Consider the following 20,070-nt stretch of genomic DNA (forward strand, 5'->3'; position numbering starts at 1 on the left):
TCACTGCCCGACCTGTTGAATCTAAATTTCACTTAAATAGAACCTTTTAACAACGTGAAACAGGCTAAAAGGACTCAACACGCAGCACACTGTGTCACACTCTAAAGATATTTCAGAAGAGATTAGAAAGAAGGTTATTCAAATATATTGACAATGAAAGTGAACAGAGCCATTTCTTAGGCTCTGGGGCTCCAGCAAACCACAGTGAGAGACATTATCTCCAAATGGGGAAAACATGGAACAGCAATGGAATAATCTTCCCAGAAGTGGGCAGTCTAGCAAAATTCCTCAGCAAAGGTCAGCATTCATAATTTCATCATTAGAAAGACACTGGACAAAAATGGTATCCATGGGAGAACTGCAAGTCAAAAACCACTGCTAACCAAGAGGAACATAAAGCCTCCTCTCACATTTGCCAGAAAACACCCTGATATCCTCCAAGCCTTCTGGAATGATAATTTGTGGACTGTTGAGTCGAAAGTGAAAATTTGTGGAATACTGGGTCAGACGCAATCACATCAGACATAAAGCTGACACAGCATTTTACAATAAGAACATCACACCAACAGTGAAACATGGTGGTGGTAGTATGATGGTATGGATATTCTTTGCTGCTTCAGTGCCTGGGCGAATTCCCAGAATTCACAGAAGCATGAATTCTGCTCTGTGCCAGAGATCTCCAGTCTCCAGTCGTTAGTCCATGATTTGAAGTGCAACTGCACAAGAGCAAGTCCACCTCTGAATAGCTCAGAAGAAAGATCACGGCTCTTGAATGGCCTAGTCAAAGTCCTGACTTAAACCTCATTGAGATGCTGTGGTAGGTCAAACTCCAGATGTGGCTGAATTAAAGCTTCTCCAAATAAGTGTGGGCCAAATTACAGTATACAGTGATGTAAAAGACTTATCTCCAGGTATAGGACGTGTTTGGTTGCAGATGTTGCTGCTAAAAGTGACACAACCAGTTATTAAAATTAGGGGGAAATGACTTTTTTCAGATGGGTCATATGGTTGTTGCGATTTTTTTTTCCTTTAATAAATGAAATGATCATGAACTGTGTTTTGTGTGTCTTCATGTTCTCCTTGCCTTATATTACATTTTGTATGAGGATCTGAAACCATTTGCTGTGGCAGATATGCAAAAATAAAGGAACTCAAGAGGGGACAAATATGTTTTCACGGTATTGTATGAGCCATTTCATGCCAACACACCTGGGACCTGGCAAGTCACACCATGGAATAATATTTCACTTGGGGGATGGGGTTTATATATCTTGTTTGTCATTTACAACCCCATTTCCAAAAAAAAGTTGGGACGCTGTGCAAAATGCAAATAAAACCAAAATGTAATGATGTGCAAATCATTTAAACCCTGTTTTTCATTGAAAACAGTATAAAGACAACATATCAAAAGTTGAAACTGAGAAATTTCATTGTTTTTTGAAAAATATATGCCCATTTTGAATTTGATATGTTGTCTTCATACTATTTTCATTTAAATATAGGGTCTACGTGATTTGCATATAATTGCATTCTATTTTTATTTACATTTTGCACAGCGTCCCAACCTTTTCGGAAATGGGGTTGTATATCAAACTTAAGAATTAATAATTGCTGCATACAGTATTTGAAGCTACACCATGAATTCCAAAAGCCTTCATAAATAAGGCTGCTTGCACACTGAGGTCGGTTGCTAAAGTCCGAATCAGAGTTTGGGTTTTTGTTACATTGTATCTCTTTCATTGGTTTCAGTTGGTTTCATACTGCAAAGGCTAAAGTGCACCAAATTATACACATAAGTTTTTGCTTATTGGTCAGAAATTTTGTAGTTGCTCTCATGTTTGAGCCACAAAAATCTACTTGGCATGAAAGTAGAGACACTTAATGTCTATATGTATTAATTAATAAAAGAAATGATAATAAACCTCACTTTATATCTGCTATTTTATGATTGGTTTGTCGATTTGAATGTAACCAATAAGGTCACTGAGGCAGACTAAAATGGACTGGACTAAAGATAAAGTTCGGTAGGATTGCACCAAACTTGCTAGGTGTGAAAGCATCCTAAAAACCCACTTTGTGGGACTTTTACACTATATTTTCTCCAAAAGAACTAATCCAGTGTCCTTCCTCCTTTAATGAATAAGCACAGTTATGTCTCTTTGACAAAAAATACAGATGTGCTATAACTATTGATGCAGTAAATAGATGGTAAATAATATAATATAATAAAAAAAATCACATTTTGCAAGCAGAAATCATTTATAGGTTTAATAGAAATGTAGGAATTCCACTCCTAGTCCTAATTTTTTAAAGATCACTGAAAAATTGCATTTAATTTATTATTTATTTATGTATTTTAATTAATAAATTAATTAAAAGTAAATTAATTAAAGATTTATTTATTATTATGAAACTAGTTTTAACATATTTTTAGGGTTGTATTTATACTCAGTTATGCTCAGTTCACTCATGCTGTTAGCAACTTTCTGCTTGAATTTTTTTCAAGGTTGAAATGATCTGTATATGATATCAGAGAGAGAAACATGTCTGACATCTGACACACCTGCATCACCTCATTAGTAAATAACCAGATTTAATGTGCTACAGCAGAGAAGACACGAAACAGTGAGGTCTTGTTCTGGTTGAGGGTTGAAAGTGGAGGAAACACATGCAAAACCATTGTGCAGTGCTTCATGTACTCAGCTCATACACTGGGCAGTCTAACTACTCCTCACAGCTCCTCACAGACAGACGATAATTCAGTTTTTTTTAGCTCATTTGAAAATGATGAAGATGACAAATTGAATAAAGTATGTTCCTCATGTGTGCTGGTAACTCTCTTCTCAACATCGCTGAGCTCATCAAGGCTGAAGTGTTTTTGTGGCTGGGAGCTGCTCTCTTCTGATTGGCTTTCAGAACTGAATATATAAAATTTACCAGGCTTTTATTCTAAGCGTTTTATGAACTGAAACTCACATTTATTTTTACTGTGTCACAGTTCTTAAAAGTAGCAAAGTAAAAGTAAAAATAATAGGACTTAATTCTACTCAGAAAAAGGTACTGTTAGAGGGAAACATGTACTTAAGTACACTAAACATTCCCTCAAAGGTACAACAGTGGTTTTAAGGTCCAGTTGTGAAGCTTAAATGAGTTTTTCCAGGTGAAAAGTTCGTATTTGTACCTTTTCATACCGAATGTTTTAAAACAGAACAGTAAAATAAAAGCCTGGAGGCGAGACGGGGTGTGTGGAGTCAATACAACTTATATATATATAACTTAAAATATCATTTTAATGGATTATGGTACAGTTATGTTCCCTGACTAAAGGTACTGAGACGTACCCTTAAGGGTACCACCTCAGTGACAAGAGGGGTACTGCCCCAGTGACAGTTTAGTACCTTCATTTCTGACAGTGTACTGGAATGTGAGTAAAAGTAATTTGTTGCTTTCCACCCCTGTGTGTGTTCCACCTGTGTGTGTGTGGGTGTGTGTGTGGATGTGTGTTACAGCCTGGTCTAGGGTCAGCCCATCAGCCCTTAACAAACAATGAGAGTGGGTTCTCTCCCCAGACTTGCTGCCGAACCAGACACTGGGATGAATGAGGAAAGAAGGAAAAAACTTTCTTAATTTTGAATAGAAGTTAATGGAACTACACTTTTTTCCAAGCACTTTTGGAGCATTTCTGTTGATCCGTTCATCATGAAATTTTGACATATTGTCATATACATATATGTCCCTATGTTTACGTTAACCCCATTTTTGAAATGACATGTTTTGTTGATTTTCTAAGTGAAAATGAAGTCAACACATCCTCACCAGAGAATACACTCATTTTTTTAAAAATGTAGTGCACAACCTCTGTTTTTTGCTGGATTTAATACATTAAAAAAATTAAACATAAATTCTACTATGTGCCATAACTTTTACACAGGCAACATTAATACAATTTACCACCAAACTCAGCAAATAGGTCTGGATGTTCTTTTCTAAATAGTCTCTATTGAGTATTGAGTTGTCATCAAGGACAAAACAGAAATGGAAAATTCAACTTATCAGATTTACCCCCCCCAGGAACTTTACTCATATGGGAAACAACATCTGACATCAGAAAGGTGAAGGGGTTAAACTGGGTGAAGTACACTTTGTTTAAACACAACTTTTATGTATAATAAATAATTTTTCATTTCTTTTTCATTATTATTTTATAGAAATCATCTTCACTCAATGCTGTTGTCCTTGTCAACATGACTATCAGCGCCAAAGAGGCACCTCTAGATTAAACACTGTACTTCTGTACATTAAATTATGTTTTTTTTTTATCACAAAGTTACTGAATTCTTACTAAATGGGGGTTTTATATGATATGATCACAAAATCCTTATAACTACATTCCATTAGACTCCTGGGTAATGTTGACAGACTGGTATGAAGTCACCCTCCGTTTGTGTATATGTATCTAAGATACTGAACATTTGCAGGGAGGGGGGTGAGAAAATCCCTACTTAAGTAAAAGTGCTGTTACTGTAGAGACAATTTACTGAAGTAAAAGTATTAATTAAAGAACTTACTAAGTTTACTGGAAAACTACTTGAGTAACTGAGTTACTTTTTCATATATCTGCAATCACTGCAGTCTGAATATGCTTCTGATTTGGCTTGCCTACATCATTAGACACAGTCAGTACCAGCAAAACTAAACCTAAACATGATATTACATGAGAAAGAAAGTCTTCCTAAGATTGATCATAATATCTTCTGCTAATGAACATTTATACATCTTTCTGTGTGGACTAAGAGAGAGGGAGAGAGAGAGAGATAGCAGAGTCATGACTTGTTCCAACAGCAAGCAAGCATTCAAATGGAGTGTCGCGTCGAGTTGCAAGGCCATGTCTACACTGGAAATGTGAAGTGTTTGTGTCAAGTCCAAATATAAACTATGGCAACGTTTTCCAGACTTTTTTTTAATTTCAAATAAAGCAATAAGCCTCTCGAGGCAGAGTGTTACTTCAATTTTAACAGGGACAGGGGTGTTCTTAGGCACTTAGGCTTCAAACCCCCTTCCCTGTGATATAATTGCAGTAAACTATACTTGCTTATTGCTTTTATAAAACGGCAGCCAACATAAATATGCTAAAATACACAATTTTTCAGAGAATAATCTAAGTTATAAATAATGATAAACAACATTAAAAAAGTGTTCCACCAAGAAATGTAGTTCCTTTAGAGCAATCGCAACAAATCTGTGGGCCAGCTGTGTTTCTATTTTAGTTTTGCTTAATATTTTGCCATTGTTTTTTCAAAATATGTAAAAACTACAACAGCAAAAATAGGCACTGAACACTTGCATGATTCAAAAATAATTTTAAGTAAAAACAAATAGTTTTTTATACAAAAACAGATAACTGCTAAACCTCCAGTGAAGAGTAGGTTTTTTAAAACTGCCAATTCGCTTGAACTAGACACCTGGCATCTCTCTTTTATTTATGTTTTTGTGGTGCTGTCCTATATTTCGTTGTTGGGGAGGGAGCACACATTACGTTGCAGTGCATGCAGGGAACTGTAGTGCAGTGCATAGTGAAAAGGGCTAATATGAATAGAAAATTAAATAATTTTGCGAGCTGAATATGATTGTGCTATGGGTCTGACTTGGCCTGTGGGCCTTGTGTTTGACACATGGGCTTTAGAGTATGGTATCATTGCCAAGAAACCATGGGCCGCTGAATGAGGAGAAGAACGTTCAATCGCCCATCGCTGTATACTGCAGTCATTTCACAAACGTTTTAACTTTTTGTCACATAATAATGAACATTTCATAACACAGCACTGTTTCATTCAAAAACCGTCGCTTAGAAGGACTTTTTGGTCACCAAATTATCACTGTGAGTCTTATTTAGCACTAATCCAGCGGGCTGAATCCTAAATGGCTCCCTGCTCCCTACATAGTGCACTATGTAGGGATTTCCTGCACCCCAACGGTGCATAATATAGCTAAAAATAGTCATTTGGGACTGGGCCACATTCATACTCGACATAGAGTGCACTATTTGGCTGTAGAGGCTAGAACCTCTAAACTTACATAGCACACTACTTAGGGAGTAATAAGCTGTTTGGGATTCAGCCTGGGGTTGATGGGACTTCTGACTGAAACACAAACATTTGAAGTTTGTAAGACATTGAAGTGACATTCTTTAGACTTTTATATCGCCGTTTTACAGTTAATCATACAGTATTGTAATTCAAGACATAATTCAAATGCAAAATTTTGGCGTGACTTCCTCCGCAAACAGATGTTATGTTGAGCATTACTAGTTTTTCTCACTGACTGGTCTCTTCATTAGTAACATCTCTGATTTAAACCATAGTTCTTTCAAAAAAAATATGATTTTTGGTCAGATTTAAAGCAGCAATATGTAAGATTTGGGGATTTGGAGGCCTCTCTGGTGGAAGTGTGTAATTGCATGCAATGTGCAGAGGAGCACTTTGTATCAGTGGTTGTGCTTCAGACCCCTTCCCCAAGCATGAATCTGATGACTGGGCCTGTTGAGAGAGTATCGAAAGAGAACTCGGTCAAAACTTGGTGCAGGATGTTTCTTCTGAGGATGTAAGTGAATTATCTACTATTGTCATCATATCTTCATTAGTAAAAATGTTGATTTCGCATTTGAGACCTAAACATCGAGCCGGACCTTTTTTTTGACTCTGTGCTTGTGACGTTAATACATAAAGACGTAAAAAAAACCTGCAAAATCCATTCTAGCACCTCTGACTTATTTCAGGCTTTACAGGAGCGCAGACACACCTTGTTTTAGTGTGTTTTTTCTCTCCTGACTCAGTTATGATTTTTTCAATAAAAAAAAAAAGCAAACTTACATAGTGCAGCTTTACCAACCAAAAGCAATCACGACACACTGTTAAGAAGCAAAGTCTCTGTTAAGAGCAAATTATTGAGAAGGCCAGTTCATCCCCTTCCAAACATTAGAAAGGACATTGCCCCTCTGCCCCCCTCTTTCCCCCAAATCTACACCAATGGTAAATTATAATAAGTTTAATTCACATTCACTTCAGTTATTCATTTTGAAGTGTGGGCCCACATTTGCTCTTCCATACAGCACTCAGTCATTAAATGAAGCGTTCACACACATTTCTTTCTTCTTTTGCTACCAGTTTTATTTTTTTTTTTTCCAGATAATGTGGAAATTAAAAAGAGATGGCACAAAATGCAACATCTGTAAGATCTAATTGCTGTTTATGGTGCTGGTGATCCAGGAGACATAGTTGCAGACTTTGGTGTAGACACCAGGCTTATTCTTTAGGGCACAGCCATAACCCCAGGACACAATACCCTGCTGCACACTGTTGCACACGACTGGGCCGCCAGAATCTCCCTGTGGGGGTCAAGAAAAGGGGATTAGTGATTAGCGAGAGCGCATAAGAAGAACACATAATGAGTTCATATGCAAAAATTCAAAAGGTTTGTTGACGGTTGGGAGTTGTTCTTAACACACAGTTCATTCTGAACCCTTAATACATTTTGCCCAAAAGGCGTTAGTGTTCATTGTCAAGGCATCGCAAGTTCATGTTTACAGTAGAAACGGTCAAACTCCAGCACTGGTCTTGAGCTGAACCGGATAAATCCTTTCAGCGAATCAAAGCACAGTTTTCGGGTCAGGTGATGCAACACTGCCGCCGACTGTTTCAGGTAGAATCTCAATGACTCCCTTCCTCCTACAAAATGCACTACATAGGTCTTAAAATAATGGCTACTGCATCGAAACAGAGCACAGTGTGTTAAAGCCCAAAACAGATGGTAAATATTGACCATTAATGGGCTGTTTTTGTTGCCATTTTCAGCATTTTACCTGCTTGTTTTATGTTAGAGATTGATAAATATTGCACTTTAAAGAAACTTGTGTCCATTAAATGGCTTTGTTTAACTATGAAACATGAAATAACAATTGTATTTATTTTACCTTTGTCAAAAAACAAAATTTAAATGAAAAAAAGTTTAATTTTAGTTACCTGTATTTTATTGAGTTATTTTTACTTAATCAAAACAAGCCAACTGCAGTTTGATTGATATTGCCTGGAATGCGCAATAAAAAACATGACTTATAAACTCATTCAAATGGAGATATCTGCTTTTGCAAATGAACTTTTTATATATAATTTATATACTTTGTTTTTTTTTATAGTGGATGTGGACCATTTATTAACCTTTAAAGGTTTTTACTGTTGTTTGGCTGTAGTATTTAAATGTGATTACATAATCACATAACATTACTGTCAGGACAAAACCTGGTATCTCAAAAAAAGGTCACTTTACAGGAGAAGGCAGTGCGTATACATGCGCTCAATAATCTGATCATAATCGGATTTCTGCAGTTATCCGATCATTCAAATTGTCATGTAAACACCATACACTGATCTAAAAATCTGATCTAGAAATCCGATAAAGAGAGCTGGATTTTAGCATAGCAATCAGATGTCTCAGTGCATGTAAACTCTTACTCAGATTTCTTTCAGATTTCTCAATCTGTGCATACGCGAGATCAGACGGTGGCTGTCGCGAGACGCAGCAAAGCACTTTTTGAGCTAAACCAAACACAAAATGAAGGATTTAAATATTCTTCGTCTTCTAGATGATGTTTGTTCATATTTTCAGGTAAAGTGGCGCAATGTTTTAAAAAAAGCTGAGGCATGAAGTTCGAGTTTTATGTTACGTTTACATCACGTCTTCTTCTACGTCTTATTCTAGTTTATTGGCTGTTTGCAAAGTAGAAATCCGATTATTGCCTGACTCATGTAGACCCGGAGTTTCCTCGTTATCTGATTTTTCAAGTCTGATTATTTATTCTCTGCAGTTATCGGATTATTAAGTGCATGTAAACGCACTCATTGTTACTTTGAATGGAGAGTAATGGAACAATGTAAAGGGCAACTGGCATTTTACAATCAAACCTACAAGGTTTTGTTCCAACAGAGATGATAAGTAATTACATAGTTACACAGTAAATTGCATTTTCATTCGATTTACATTCTGTGTCGTCAGGCTGAGTCTGCACATTCAGATTTTACTGTTTGTTGTTTCTGAATTGGTATTTTATATTTCTGATTTTGTACTGAACTAACTGATGGTTTATAACCTATACTAACATTTTGGGAATATTAGGCCATTTAAAGGCAAAATGTATCGCTCCGCAGGATACAGAAATGGTTTGAGATATACTGTAATATAACTGTCTTGGAATTTTCAGAAAAACTGTACAATATTACCATAATGAGTAGCAAACTGAAAAATAAATAGGAAAATTTAGTCAGCAGTGTTCTTGGTTGAGCCCTGATGCTCTCATTACCTGGCAAGAATCCTTGCCTCCCTCTACGAAGCCAGCACAGAACATGTTGGAGGTGATCTGTCCAGGGTAGGCACTGGAGCAAACGCTGTTACTCAGAATAGGGATGTCCAGGCATCTCAGAGTGGAAGGGTAGTTTGCTTTTGAGGGAAACATATAAAACATAATCAGACCAATCAGCTGCATACAGTGCGAAAATGTCTGCATGATTCAATCATTAGTAAGTAAACACAGTCATGCAGAATGGTTTGATGTGAAATGCTCCATTGTAGACAAACTGTGTCAGATGTGTTGACAACAGTAGTGAAAGGAACCAGACGTTTGAAGAGTGTAATGCTTCTAAAAAAGCCATGTCACAAGAACCAATTACATAAACTGGTTATAAATACAATGCTGGATGCCTCAGACATTGTTTTAGCAAAAAAAAAAATGTCTCCAAACACAATGTATTTTTCAGATTTACCATTATTTTACCTTTATATTTTACATTTAATATTATATATAACATTACATGTAAAAACTCAGAAGATGTGTAGGTTCACATGTCATTTAAGATTTGTACCGCAAATATTTACAGTTTTAGCCAGTTTACCAAAGAACTACCCATTTAGTAAAAGTGCTACTTTATCTTCCCACATACAACACGTGCCTATAATACAGCCACTACAAAGTGATACATGCAGATTGCTTAGAAGTAGAGATGGAAAAATAAGTAGGATAAGTAAGATTAACTCATTTTTGCTATTTCACTGAATCAGTAGGTCAATATTGTTTCGTCCTGTTTGCTAATGTTTGTGGTTAGCTCCGCAGCAGCAACTGTAGAGAGTTTCTAATCCACACCCGAGCTAACATTAGTTATATTACTTGCTGTGTGGTTGTTCACTCTACCGTTATTTCATGGTATTTGTCCGTATAACATTTGCGAAGGGTTTTATGGCCACAAAGATCTCAAAAAGTGTCATTTGCCTTGGCAATGCATGTCCATGAATTCGGGCGGCAGAGCTTCTGAAGGAGAACTGAAGGGAGAGGTGTATTTGTTTTGCTGTTGAAAATCGCTTTTGCGTATTTAAATGTACCATCCAGCCTCATCCTCGATTGGTATCGGCTATTGGCCGATGACGCTGAAAAGTGATCTGTAGCGGCCCCTAAAACACTGATTGGTCCATCAATACTTAGCAGCTTAGACAAAATAGCTGATGTAGGTCAAGCTGATGATTGGTAGGCCTGTCATAATCAGGAAATTTGAGCTGATCAATAATTGCAATATTCATAAGTGAAATGAAAAATTTCTCTTATTTTTTGTTCATTGTGTGCAACAATTCAACTACAAGGCTAAAATGGCCAAACTGATTGATTAGCTCTCTTGCATCTTAGCTATATACTTAGTATTTCCCAACTTTTTCAAAAGTTAAAAATTTTCCAGAACTTCAAAAATGACATTTTCTGCTTTTTTATTTAAATGTATTTGCTTCAGTGCAGCTGAGAAAAATGTATACTCTATTCATTGTGATGTAAACATATGATTGTGAAAGCTGAAAAATATAACTGCTTAAATAACAGCAATCAGAAGATTATGTAATAAATAAGAAAGACCTCATGACTGGTTGGTGGGGCACTGACCCAGTAAATGACCCCCAGATGCCAGTGTAATAAAAATACTCGACACAAGATTGTTGCAAGGTCAACTTCTCAAATGCAGAACTGTCAATGTTAAAAGCTGATGCTGACAATAGTTGACACTGTACAAACATTTATTACTGTATGTTATTTTGCTTGTCATAGTGCAAATGAGTGCCTTAATGTGCTTAATGTACATACATTAAAAAAATGACCTTGTGTGGATTTTAGATGACGACTGCCACTCATATAAGGTCACACTGTTAGCTCTAGCATTAGCTTATGTACTGATTTAACTCACAGTGCCTCAAAGATTTCCTTTCACTTCTGATTTACCGAGGCAGTTTGTTTAATAAAAAAAAAATCACGTGGTCTTCTGTCTGACTGTCCTTCCTTTAAACTGTTTCAGGATAACATCTTCGAAAGACCCTTGACGTTTTGCTTTCCGCTTTCTTTTGTTTACATGTGTAAATTAGTGGATAAAAATGTAAATTCTATTTGTTGTAATCTAACCATATGATTCTGAAAACTGAAAACTGTGGAATTCAATCAGTTCAAATAATTGCAATCAAATGATTATGTAATAATTAAGACAGGCCCCATGATTGGTTGGTGGGGCATTAACCCAGTAGATGCCTGAGTAATGAATATAGTGAGTGCAGCAATATGATCATGAATGGGTTTTGTAGTGCAGTAACTGAGGGAATTCGAAGTAAGCATACTTACTGCCACTGCTGAGAGTGTTTCCCCATCCGGCGACCAGACAATAGGTGCCAGCAGAGGCGCAGCTGCTGGGCAAGGACACAGCCCGCACATAGCTGTTCAGGGTGGCAGCTGATTTCAGCTTGATAAGCATGATGTCATTGTTGAGGGTGCTGCTGCTGTAATTGGGGTGCCTGATGACCTTGGAGGAAGAGATGAACTGCTCAGTGCCCTCACTGACATCAATGTTGTGCTCACCCAGGCGCACCTGGATAGACCTGGTAAAAGACGAGAGAACGTTAATCCCTTTCAGGAGCAACATGCAGTTTGAGGGAGAATCGTTTCCATACCATATAGTTGCAGAGGCCATTTCAGCACCTGCCCATTGGCTTCTATTACAACTGTATTTTGACCCAATGGGTTTTCTGTTCTTTTCTATGTATACGGTACATAAGATAAAGCAAAAGGGAGCTTCTGTGTCACCCTATATGAAGGAAACCAAGCAGACGTGCACAGATAGATCTCGGGGGCTTAAACTCCCGCCCTTTTGCTAAGTTAAGTGACCCTTATTAGTCCCACAAAGGGGAAATTTCACCTCTGCATTTTAACCCATCCGTGCAGTGAAACACCACATACACACTGGTGAACACACACACTAGGGGGCAGTGAGCACACTTGGCTGGAGTGGTAGGCAGCCCTATCCACAGCGCCCGGGGAGCAGAAGGGGGTTAGATGCCTTGCTCAAGGGCACTTCAGTCATGTACTGCCCTAAGACCAAACAAATGCCCACTATTCTTTAAGATCCATTCCAGCAAAGTGAGGCTCAGTTTTGCCCAAGGAATAGATCTTGTTGGTTGCCTTGGGTTCTATGAAATCCATCACTCTTGAGCGCCCCCTCTGGTGCAGTACTGACCGGCTGTGGTCCTCCTCAGTAACTCTGACCTGTCATGCATCACCACAGCACTTGAAATCTCACCAGTAAAGCACCGATAATCTCGTTAAGATTTTCCACAATATGGTGATTTGGAACAACAACCAAACATAGTGTTGGCAATAATAATGGAGGTTACTGACTTGCTACACTAAGGTTTCATTATTGTAAAAATAAATAAATAAAATAAGTAAATAAATAAATAAAAACAGGATTTATATCTGACCCTGTGGAGCAACTCCACTGAACTTTTCAAAATTTCTGGTTTATTCAGTCACTGAGATGCAAACAGTCATTCAAAGTTGTTTGACATGAAATGGTGCATTACTAATTCTAAAATTTTTAGAATGGTGGTGGTAGGAACCGGGAGTTGTGATGTCTGAAATTAAAATATAACCGTTGTATTTATTACCCAGAGTGACAAGTGAACCTACGTTTGCCTTACAGTGCCCTGCATGTATGTCGCCACCCTGCATGGACTTAAAGATAGTCTTAGGCCAAACGTTTATAGCAGTATTAGTGTAAAACAATGTCTCAGGCATCAGGCAGCCTTTTGTCACCATTTACTGGAATAGCTTTCTGAGAAAGAGCTTTCCTGGTTCCTATCACCACTACTGTGAACAATTCTGACTCAAACCACTCTGAATGACTTAATTAAACACTGTGTAGTGAATAAACAGTGTGGGGAGTAATGTCATGGCTTTGTTTGCAAGTGACTGGGGTTCAAACCCCTGCATAGATATCAATGTTAGTGTCTGTGGCTGCATTTGGAAAAAGTCAACATTTCATAATCTGTCTCTTCTAAGAGTGATTGCAATATATATTATACCAACCTGCCACTTCATTAAGTACATGTCCTTGTATCTACACTCATTGGTGGATCATTCTCAGCACTGCAATGACACTGACACTGGTGGCATGTTATTGTGTGCTGTGCTGGAATGAGTGGATCAGACACAACAGTGCTGTTTTCGCTGTCCACTCACTGTCCACTCTATTGGCTCATCTGTTGCTGCATAGTTTGTGTTGGTCGTCCTCTAGTCCTTTATTATGGTCACAGGACGCTGCTGTCTGGTTGACGGACTACTATCAGTCCAGCCGTTTTTTAAAAAACTCCACTGCTGTGTCTGATCCACTTGTACCAGCACAAGACACACTAACACGCCACCAACATGTCACTCTGAGCTGCCAATCTTGGGAAAAAATTTTGCATAGCAGTTGTGTAATGCTAAAAAAATGCTTAGCACGTGGTCATTTCTGCACTTGCCGCCATGTCTTCAGTGACCTCCTCATCTGACGTCAGGTAAGACACACACACACATACACACGCCTCCAAATAACTTTCTAGGTAATATAATTTCTGCGGCACAATCACATGCTTTTTTTATCCTCCATGATCTGCTCCTCACGTATTGTTACGGGTTTGACTGTGATAATAATTATGAATACAGTACTGTGAATTTGCGACACACAGACGATATAACTTAACTTCACTCTGCCAACTTAAAGGCCAGGTCAACAAGCAAGCTAGCTTGCAAATTACATAACGTTAAGCTAAAGTTATTAACGCTGAAGTAACTCAATTCAAAATATCAGTTTTCCACATCCACCCCAGCCTGTTCACCTTTGCAATGGAGTCAAAAGGACCATCCTCCCGTGTGGGACCAGCCACAGGCGTCACCAGCTTTTTGCGTAGAGTGACAAATCCTACCAGCGAACTTTGATGTCAAAATGCGTACCTGCTATGCAAAATGTGTACAGGTTGGCAGGTCTGGTCACTGCAGTGCTGAGAATGATCCACCATGCAAATAATACCTGCTCTGTCGGGATCCTGACCAATGAAGAACAGGGTAGCAGAGTATGCAAAGAAACAGATGGACGTGTCTGCGATTGTAGAACTATAAAGCCTACCTATATGGTGGAGCTAATAAAATGAAAAGTGAGTGTAAATACATAGGTGTATATTGTGACTGCAATATAAAATACATTGCAAAATATATTAAATGAAGTTTAATTCATGTTCTCCTTTTGCCTCTTGAGCCCCAGCCCCCCAAAATGTCTATGCACAGGCTTGGAACTAAGTCACTACCCAAATTGGGTGGGGGTGATAAAGAGCATGCATAATGTTTGAATCTGTGGGCCTAGAAGTCAACAAGTCAACATAGATCTCTTCAATTTAGTAGATATGCCTCTTTACTTTGGTGTTTTCTTGGTTTATCATGTAGTTTTCTTTCGGTTGGTGTGGTTTTGGAGGGAACTTGCACTAAAATGAAATAAATAGTAATTGAGAAGAACTATACTTACGACTGGTAGCAATGGGCAGCAGAAAGGACCCACAAGCTGTTGATCAGAGAACCTCCGCAAAAATGATATCCAACGTTCAGAGACGCTATGTAGGGCACGCTGTTCTTTGTGCACTCATAGCCTCCGACGATCTTGTCATCGTCATCAATAGGGGCAGCGACTGTGTGGCGGAGGGAGGAAAGTGGATGTATATCTACATGTGCATGTATCTGTAAACTCATGTCATATGCATCATTTCTTTCCTAATTCTTGGTTATGCGTCGCCTTTGCCTTAATATCAGCATCAGTCCTGTCAGGTAAGGAGTACGCCAGCCTCTTTCTATCCATTCTAGTCCACTCTTTCACAACTGGGTCTTCCACAAACACACATACAGGCACCCTACAGCTGTCATCCTGGAATGTGGGAGCGTCAGTACTGTGTTCTGCTCGGACATGAAGAGCTCCATCTCAAGAGACTGGTGTAATCCTTAACTGAAAGGATTGGAGCTGTCATGAAAGCTATTGGATGCCGAAGTATTAGAGAATAAATTATGCATACAACAACACTGGGGAGCTTATGATAACAGTACATATTTATGTAAACATTCCAATTTAGTTGTGGACAAGTGTATTAAATGATACTAATGTTCGAATATGTTAGTAAACATATACAATCTGACAGCTTTCTGATGCTTTCAAAGGAATACAATAAACATAAAATGTTAAACAGAAATGCAAGAATAGGGAAACTTACATGCCACCGCAAAGAGAGTCAGCAAAATGATGCCCTTCATGATTTGAGTGATAGCTGGATATTCCGCACAACGCTCAGCCTAGAACCTCTACTCTTATAGCGGCACTATTTGTTTTTTATTGTTAATCCACCAAGTAATCATTAGCTTCCTTGAGAATGGCCAGATGGCCAATGAAGGACAAAGATAACAAATTTACAGCTATATTGAGTTTTTATTCCAGATCAAATCTCTCTTTGCCATTTTTGTCTAGTGAATGAGACACTGTTATCTAGTAAATGAGTAATTCTGTGCCAACTCACCTGGGACCTGGCATTTCAGATCATGCGTTTGTATAAAAATCTTGAAAAAATGCAAGCAAAAAATTCAATGTAATCGAAATAGTCATGCAAAATTTCAAAGCTGTGGGCCAAAAAGTTTTTAGCTATGAATTGTTTAAGTTTTCCCCGTGAAGTTCTAAATCACATCTTACAAAAATGAATTTAAGCACTGAACTGAACTGAACTGCTGAAATGCTTAACTGGGTAAAAATAAAATGGCAAGAATAATATTTCACTTTAAATCAACTACTTTCATGTTAATATATTCCCACAATATATACAATGGAGTATGAAATCTCTCGTTTTTCATTTCTATTAAAGCTATTCATTTATTATTTCGTGCACTATGTTAAGAATGAATTCACAATTAAAAGTCTATTTCCTTTAAAATATATTGCCTGAATAGGGACAGTTATGTCTCCTTAACAGAAACATGACAGAGGTGCTTCAACTATTTTTGTTTTAATGATTTTTGAACATGAGATGTTTGACTAAGAGGCACAATATAAAGAAACAGTAAAAGTAAGTAACAGCAAAAACCACAAAATTTACAAATTAAACCTTAGAATTTTAATAAGGGACACCCATTTCCTGGAACATTATCAAGGTGAGTTTGGAAATTTTCTATTTCCTTTAACACTATTTCTTTATTCTGTGATTTCTATATACTGTTAGTCATATATTTCATGCTCAACAATTATTAAACCATAAAGGAGTCATATATATATATACATGATAAGATAGGTGCACTTTGTAGTTCTACACTTACAGACTGTAGTCCATCTGTTTTTCTGCCTACTTTATTAGCGCTTTGTTACTTTGTTATTTTATTTCAGTATGTTGTAAATAATCTAAATTCCCTGTTCAGTGTTCAGTGCAGCAGTCATCAAGGACAAACCTTCGGGAAAAAAATGGAAAAAATACCAAAAATACCATTATCATTCCCACCTCTAAAAGATCTCTCATATGGGAACCAACATCTGGCATCAAGAAGGGAAAGGAGCTAAATTTGGCTAAGTACACTTTGTTAAATAAATAAATAGAACTTTTGTGTATAATACATAGTCTTTTATGTTTTTTTTTTTTATCATTTCATTAAAAGTGTCGTTCTACAGAAACGTCCACTTTTTTTATCTATCCATAGGAGTCACTGGTGTTACTGATCGTCATTGGTGTTACACATAAGAAAGGGAACACCAGAGACATTTTTAATGAAAAATGCATTTTACTAAATGGCTGCTACAGAGCATCAAACCACATGTTGTCAATCAGGGGATATCCACTAAAATATGGAATTTAATCCATTTGTATTCTATTTTTTTCACAGTTACCTAAGAATAAAGTAGGTCACACCAGTGACTTCAGCTAAAAGCTTCATATGAAATCATGAGCTAAATGAGAAAATCTCTGATAACTGAGAGACACAGTGGACTCACCATGTGCTTTTCTTCATAGATCTTCAGAAAACAGTTAAAAGGAAGTCAAGTGACGTCATAAGTGTGATTTTTATTTCAGAATAAGAGATTTGTTGTTACGCAGTACAATATTTATTTGGCATTTGTTTTTTTTATGTCATTTAAATCGTATATTTCATGGTCGTGTATATATTATTGCAGTTAAAATGGCAGAAAAACATGTTTTTTACCTCAAAATATGACACTCAGCCTTTACACAGACTGTGGTGACGAGCATTTCTGTGGTGCTTGGAATTCTATATAATTGATTTACAAACCAATATTGCTGTAAACGCTAGGGACACAAAAAGTGACGTTTCCATAGAATAACTCAAATATCAAGGATGCAGGAAGTGGGGGTGAGGGGGCTGCAGCACCCCCTGATTTGAGGATTGTAACTGTAAAAAAAACTAAACAATAAAAACTCAATGAACTTTATAATAATTTGAGCACAGTAAAAATCTATGTGTGATTGTTTTAGAGTGGATATTTTTGTATTTTCAAAATCTACAGTAGCTGCACTGTTTAAGTGAACTGAAAGCTGCTGGCCGCATCTCTAAAACACACGTAGGTTGAGGTTTACAAAGAGAAAATCTATGCAGAGTTATAGATTATACTTCTGAACCCCAAAACAGCATGATATTGTTTTAAAACTGATTGGTTTGGATCACTCAGCTCATTTGCATAAAGCTCATGCAGAATGAGAGAGCAGTGGTTTGATGTGTCAGTTAGATGTTTATATTGTCGCCTCTCGCCTCATTAGCAAGTGAGTTTAGTGAACTCATTAGTGAACACACACTAGGGGGCAGTGAGCACACTTGCCCAGAACGGTGGGCAGCCCTATCTGCAGCATCCATGGAGCAGTTGGGGGTTAGGTGCCTTGCTCAAGGGCACTTCAGTCACATACTGTCGGCTCAGGGGACCAATTCAGCGACCTTCCGGTCACAAGGCTGCTTCCCTAAGCTCCATGACTGCCCCCAGACATTCCACCAGTTTTTTCAGAATTTCTCCATCATTAAATGTTTAAGATATAAACAAAGTCATGCAGAGTGGTTTGATGTGAAACGCTTAATTCTTGAGAAACTTACTGAGTCAGAATTGTTCACAATGGTGGTGATAGGAACCAGACATCCACCTCTAAAAGCTCCCTCACAGAAAGTTCTTACATGAAATGGGTGAATACTCTGTCTGATGCCTGAAACATTGTTTTATGATAGTTTTAAAACTATCATACTAAGCTTATTTTTTCCTTTGTTCATGGTGGAGGGGTACACACAGGGCAAAACAGTCACCAAAGAAAACTTACGCTGTGTCCAAAATACTACCGTACTAAAACTAATATGCCACCACGAGACATCCATTCATTAGTTTAGTGTATATATAGTATAGCAGTATGCAGTTTTGGACGCAGCTTTTGTTTTACAGTTTTACCAGACTTTCACCATCATCAATATTCCATATAAAAATGAAGACACGAGTTGGTTCACGGGTGGTTTTAGACAGTAAATAAAATGGCTATGTTTGTGTTGTAGTCATGGCGACCCCTGGTTCTTATCCTCACCACTGAGTCAGTAAGTTTCTCTACAACGAACCATTTCATATCAAAACACTCTGCGTGACTTTGTTTACATCTCCATGACTGGATTAAGCAGAAATTTAAAAATGGAAGTGGAATTCCTCTTTAAAATCTCACCACCCAGATTACACAAACATTTGGTTAGAGTGCCATGTTTGATTGTTAAAAGACTCTATAACGTTCTCTCTCCATTCTCTCTAATTCATTTTTCTTCTAAGTTCTTTTCCTGGACGTTCTAAGACAACAGCACACATTAGAGTGATTGTGCTTCTTTGTGTTTGTCCTGTCGGTCAGCTCTGGCCTTTAAGAATCCCATTAAGAAACTATCAAATGCATCTGGAATCAGTCTCAGACCAGTATTTAGAATCAGTCTCAGAATCAGTTCAGGATTCTAAACCATTAGATTCCTTTAAACTGTAATATCAACCCCTCACAAAAACACATGAAATACCTTTAGTGGCTACTGGAAGGAACCAACTGAAACTTTTCATTTTTTTTTTCAAATACAACTTTTAACTTGTTTAAAAGCACCTTTTGTGCATAGTGTACAGTGTTGTTTGTCTTTTGCTTTATTATTTCATTGAATATATTCTTTTAAATCATCTTCAGCCAATACCTCTTTAATACCTAAACATTATAGGAAATGTGTACTTTAAATTTTCACTCGGTTTCCCCACCACACAGTGCCACCAGACATTTCCGAGGCTCCCGGTTCAGGACTATTCTGCCATCACTGGGATTCGTACCCATTTCTGTTTCAATTTCAGTTTCTGTACGTAACATAGCTGCCTTTAAATTCTAAGTTCACTGAACATCTGATAATAAGTTTACATAACAGAATGTAAGAAATTGTCGTTTTATGAACTTTGATGTTTAATTAACTTAACATTTTAGGTCAGACACAAATAAATTGAAGTTAAATTGCAAAATATGGATGTTTTTGTTTTTCTAACTATATAATAATTAAAAAAAAAAATCGAAAAAAATATATTCCAAATGTATTTATCAAATATATTTTTACAATGCATGAAAATTGCCAAAAAATAAATTGCATTTATTTGTATTCTTTATTATATTTTTTCAATT

General features: G+C 37.3%; 1 protein-coding gene across 1 annotated transcript; it reads right to left on the reverse strand.

The window, feature by feature from the left end:
• Positions 1-7,140: 7,140 nt before the first annotated feature.
• On the reverse strand, positions 7,141-15,839 carry LOC118823915 (trypsin-3-like). Its single transcript, XM_036593774.1, has 5 exons — positions 15,637-15,839; positions 14,904-15,063; positions 11,693-11,946; positions 9,353-9,489; positions 7,141-7,384 (listed from the first exon to the last, which is right to left on the reverse strand). Exons 1-5 carry the CDS (start codon positions 15,674-15,676, stop codon positions 7,235-7,237), a joined length of 741 nt encoding a protein of 246 aa, XP_036449667.1. The 5' UTR covers positions 15,677-15,839; the 3' UTR covers positions 7,141-7,234.
• Positions 15,840-20,070: the final 4,231 nt, after the last annotated feature.

This window comes from Colossoma macropomum, unplaced genomic scaffold (genome assembly GCF_904425465.1).
Source record: "Colossoma macropomum unplaced genomic scaffold, Colossoma_macropomum, whole genome shotgun sequence".
Classification (NCBI taxonomy): Eukaryota; Metazoa; Chordata; class Actinopteri; order Characiformes; family Serrasalmidae; genus Colossoma; species Colossoma macropomum.

Excerpts from the sequence above, each read along its gene's own strand:
- LOC118823915 (XM_036593774.1), bottom strand. The coding sequence starts at position 15,676 with ATGAAGGGCATCATTTTGCTGACTCTCTTTGCGGTGGCAT. Across the intron at positions 15,064-15,636 it reads GACTCTCTTTGCGGTGGCAT|TCGCTGCCCCTATTGATGAC; the intron begins GTAAGTTTCCCT and ends TCCGCCACACAG. Across the intron at positions 9,490-11,692 it reads AAACACTCTCAGCAGTGGCA|CAAACTACCCTTCCACTCTG; the intron begins GTAAGTATGCTT and ends TTCCCTCAAAAG.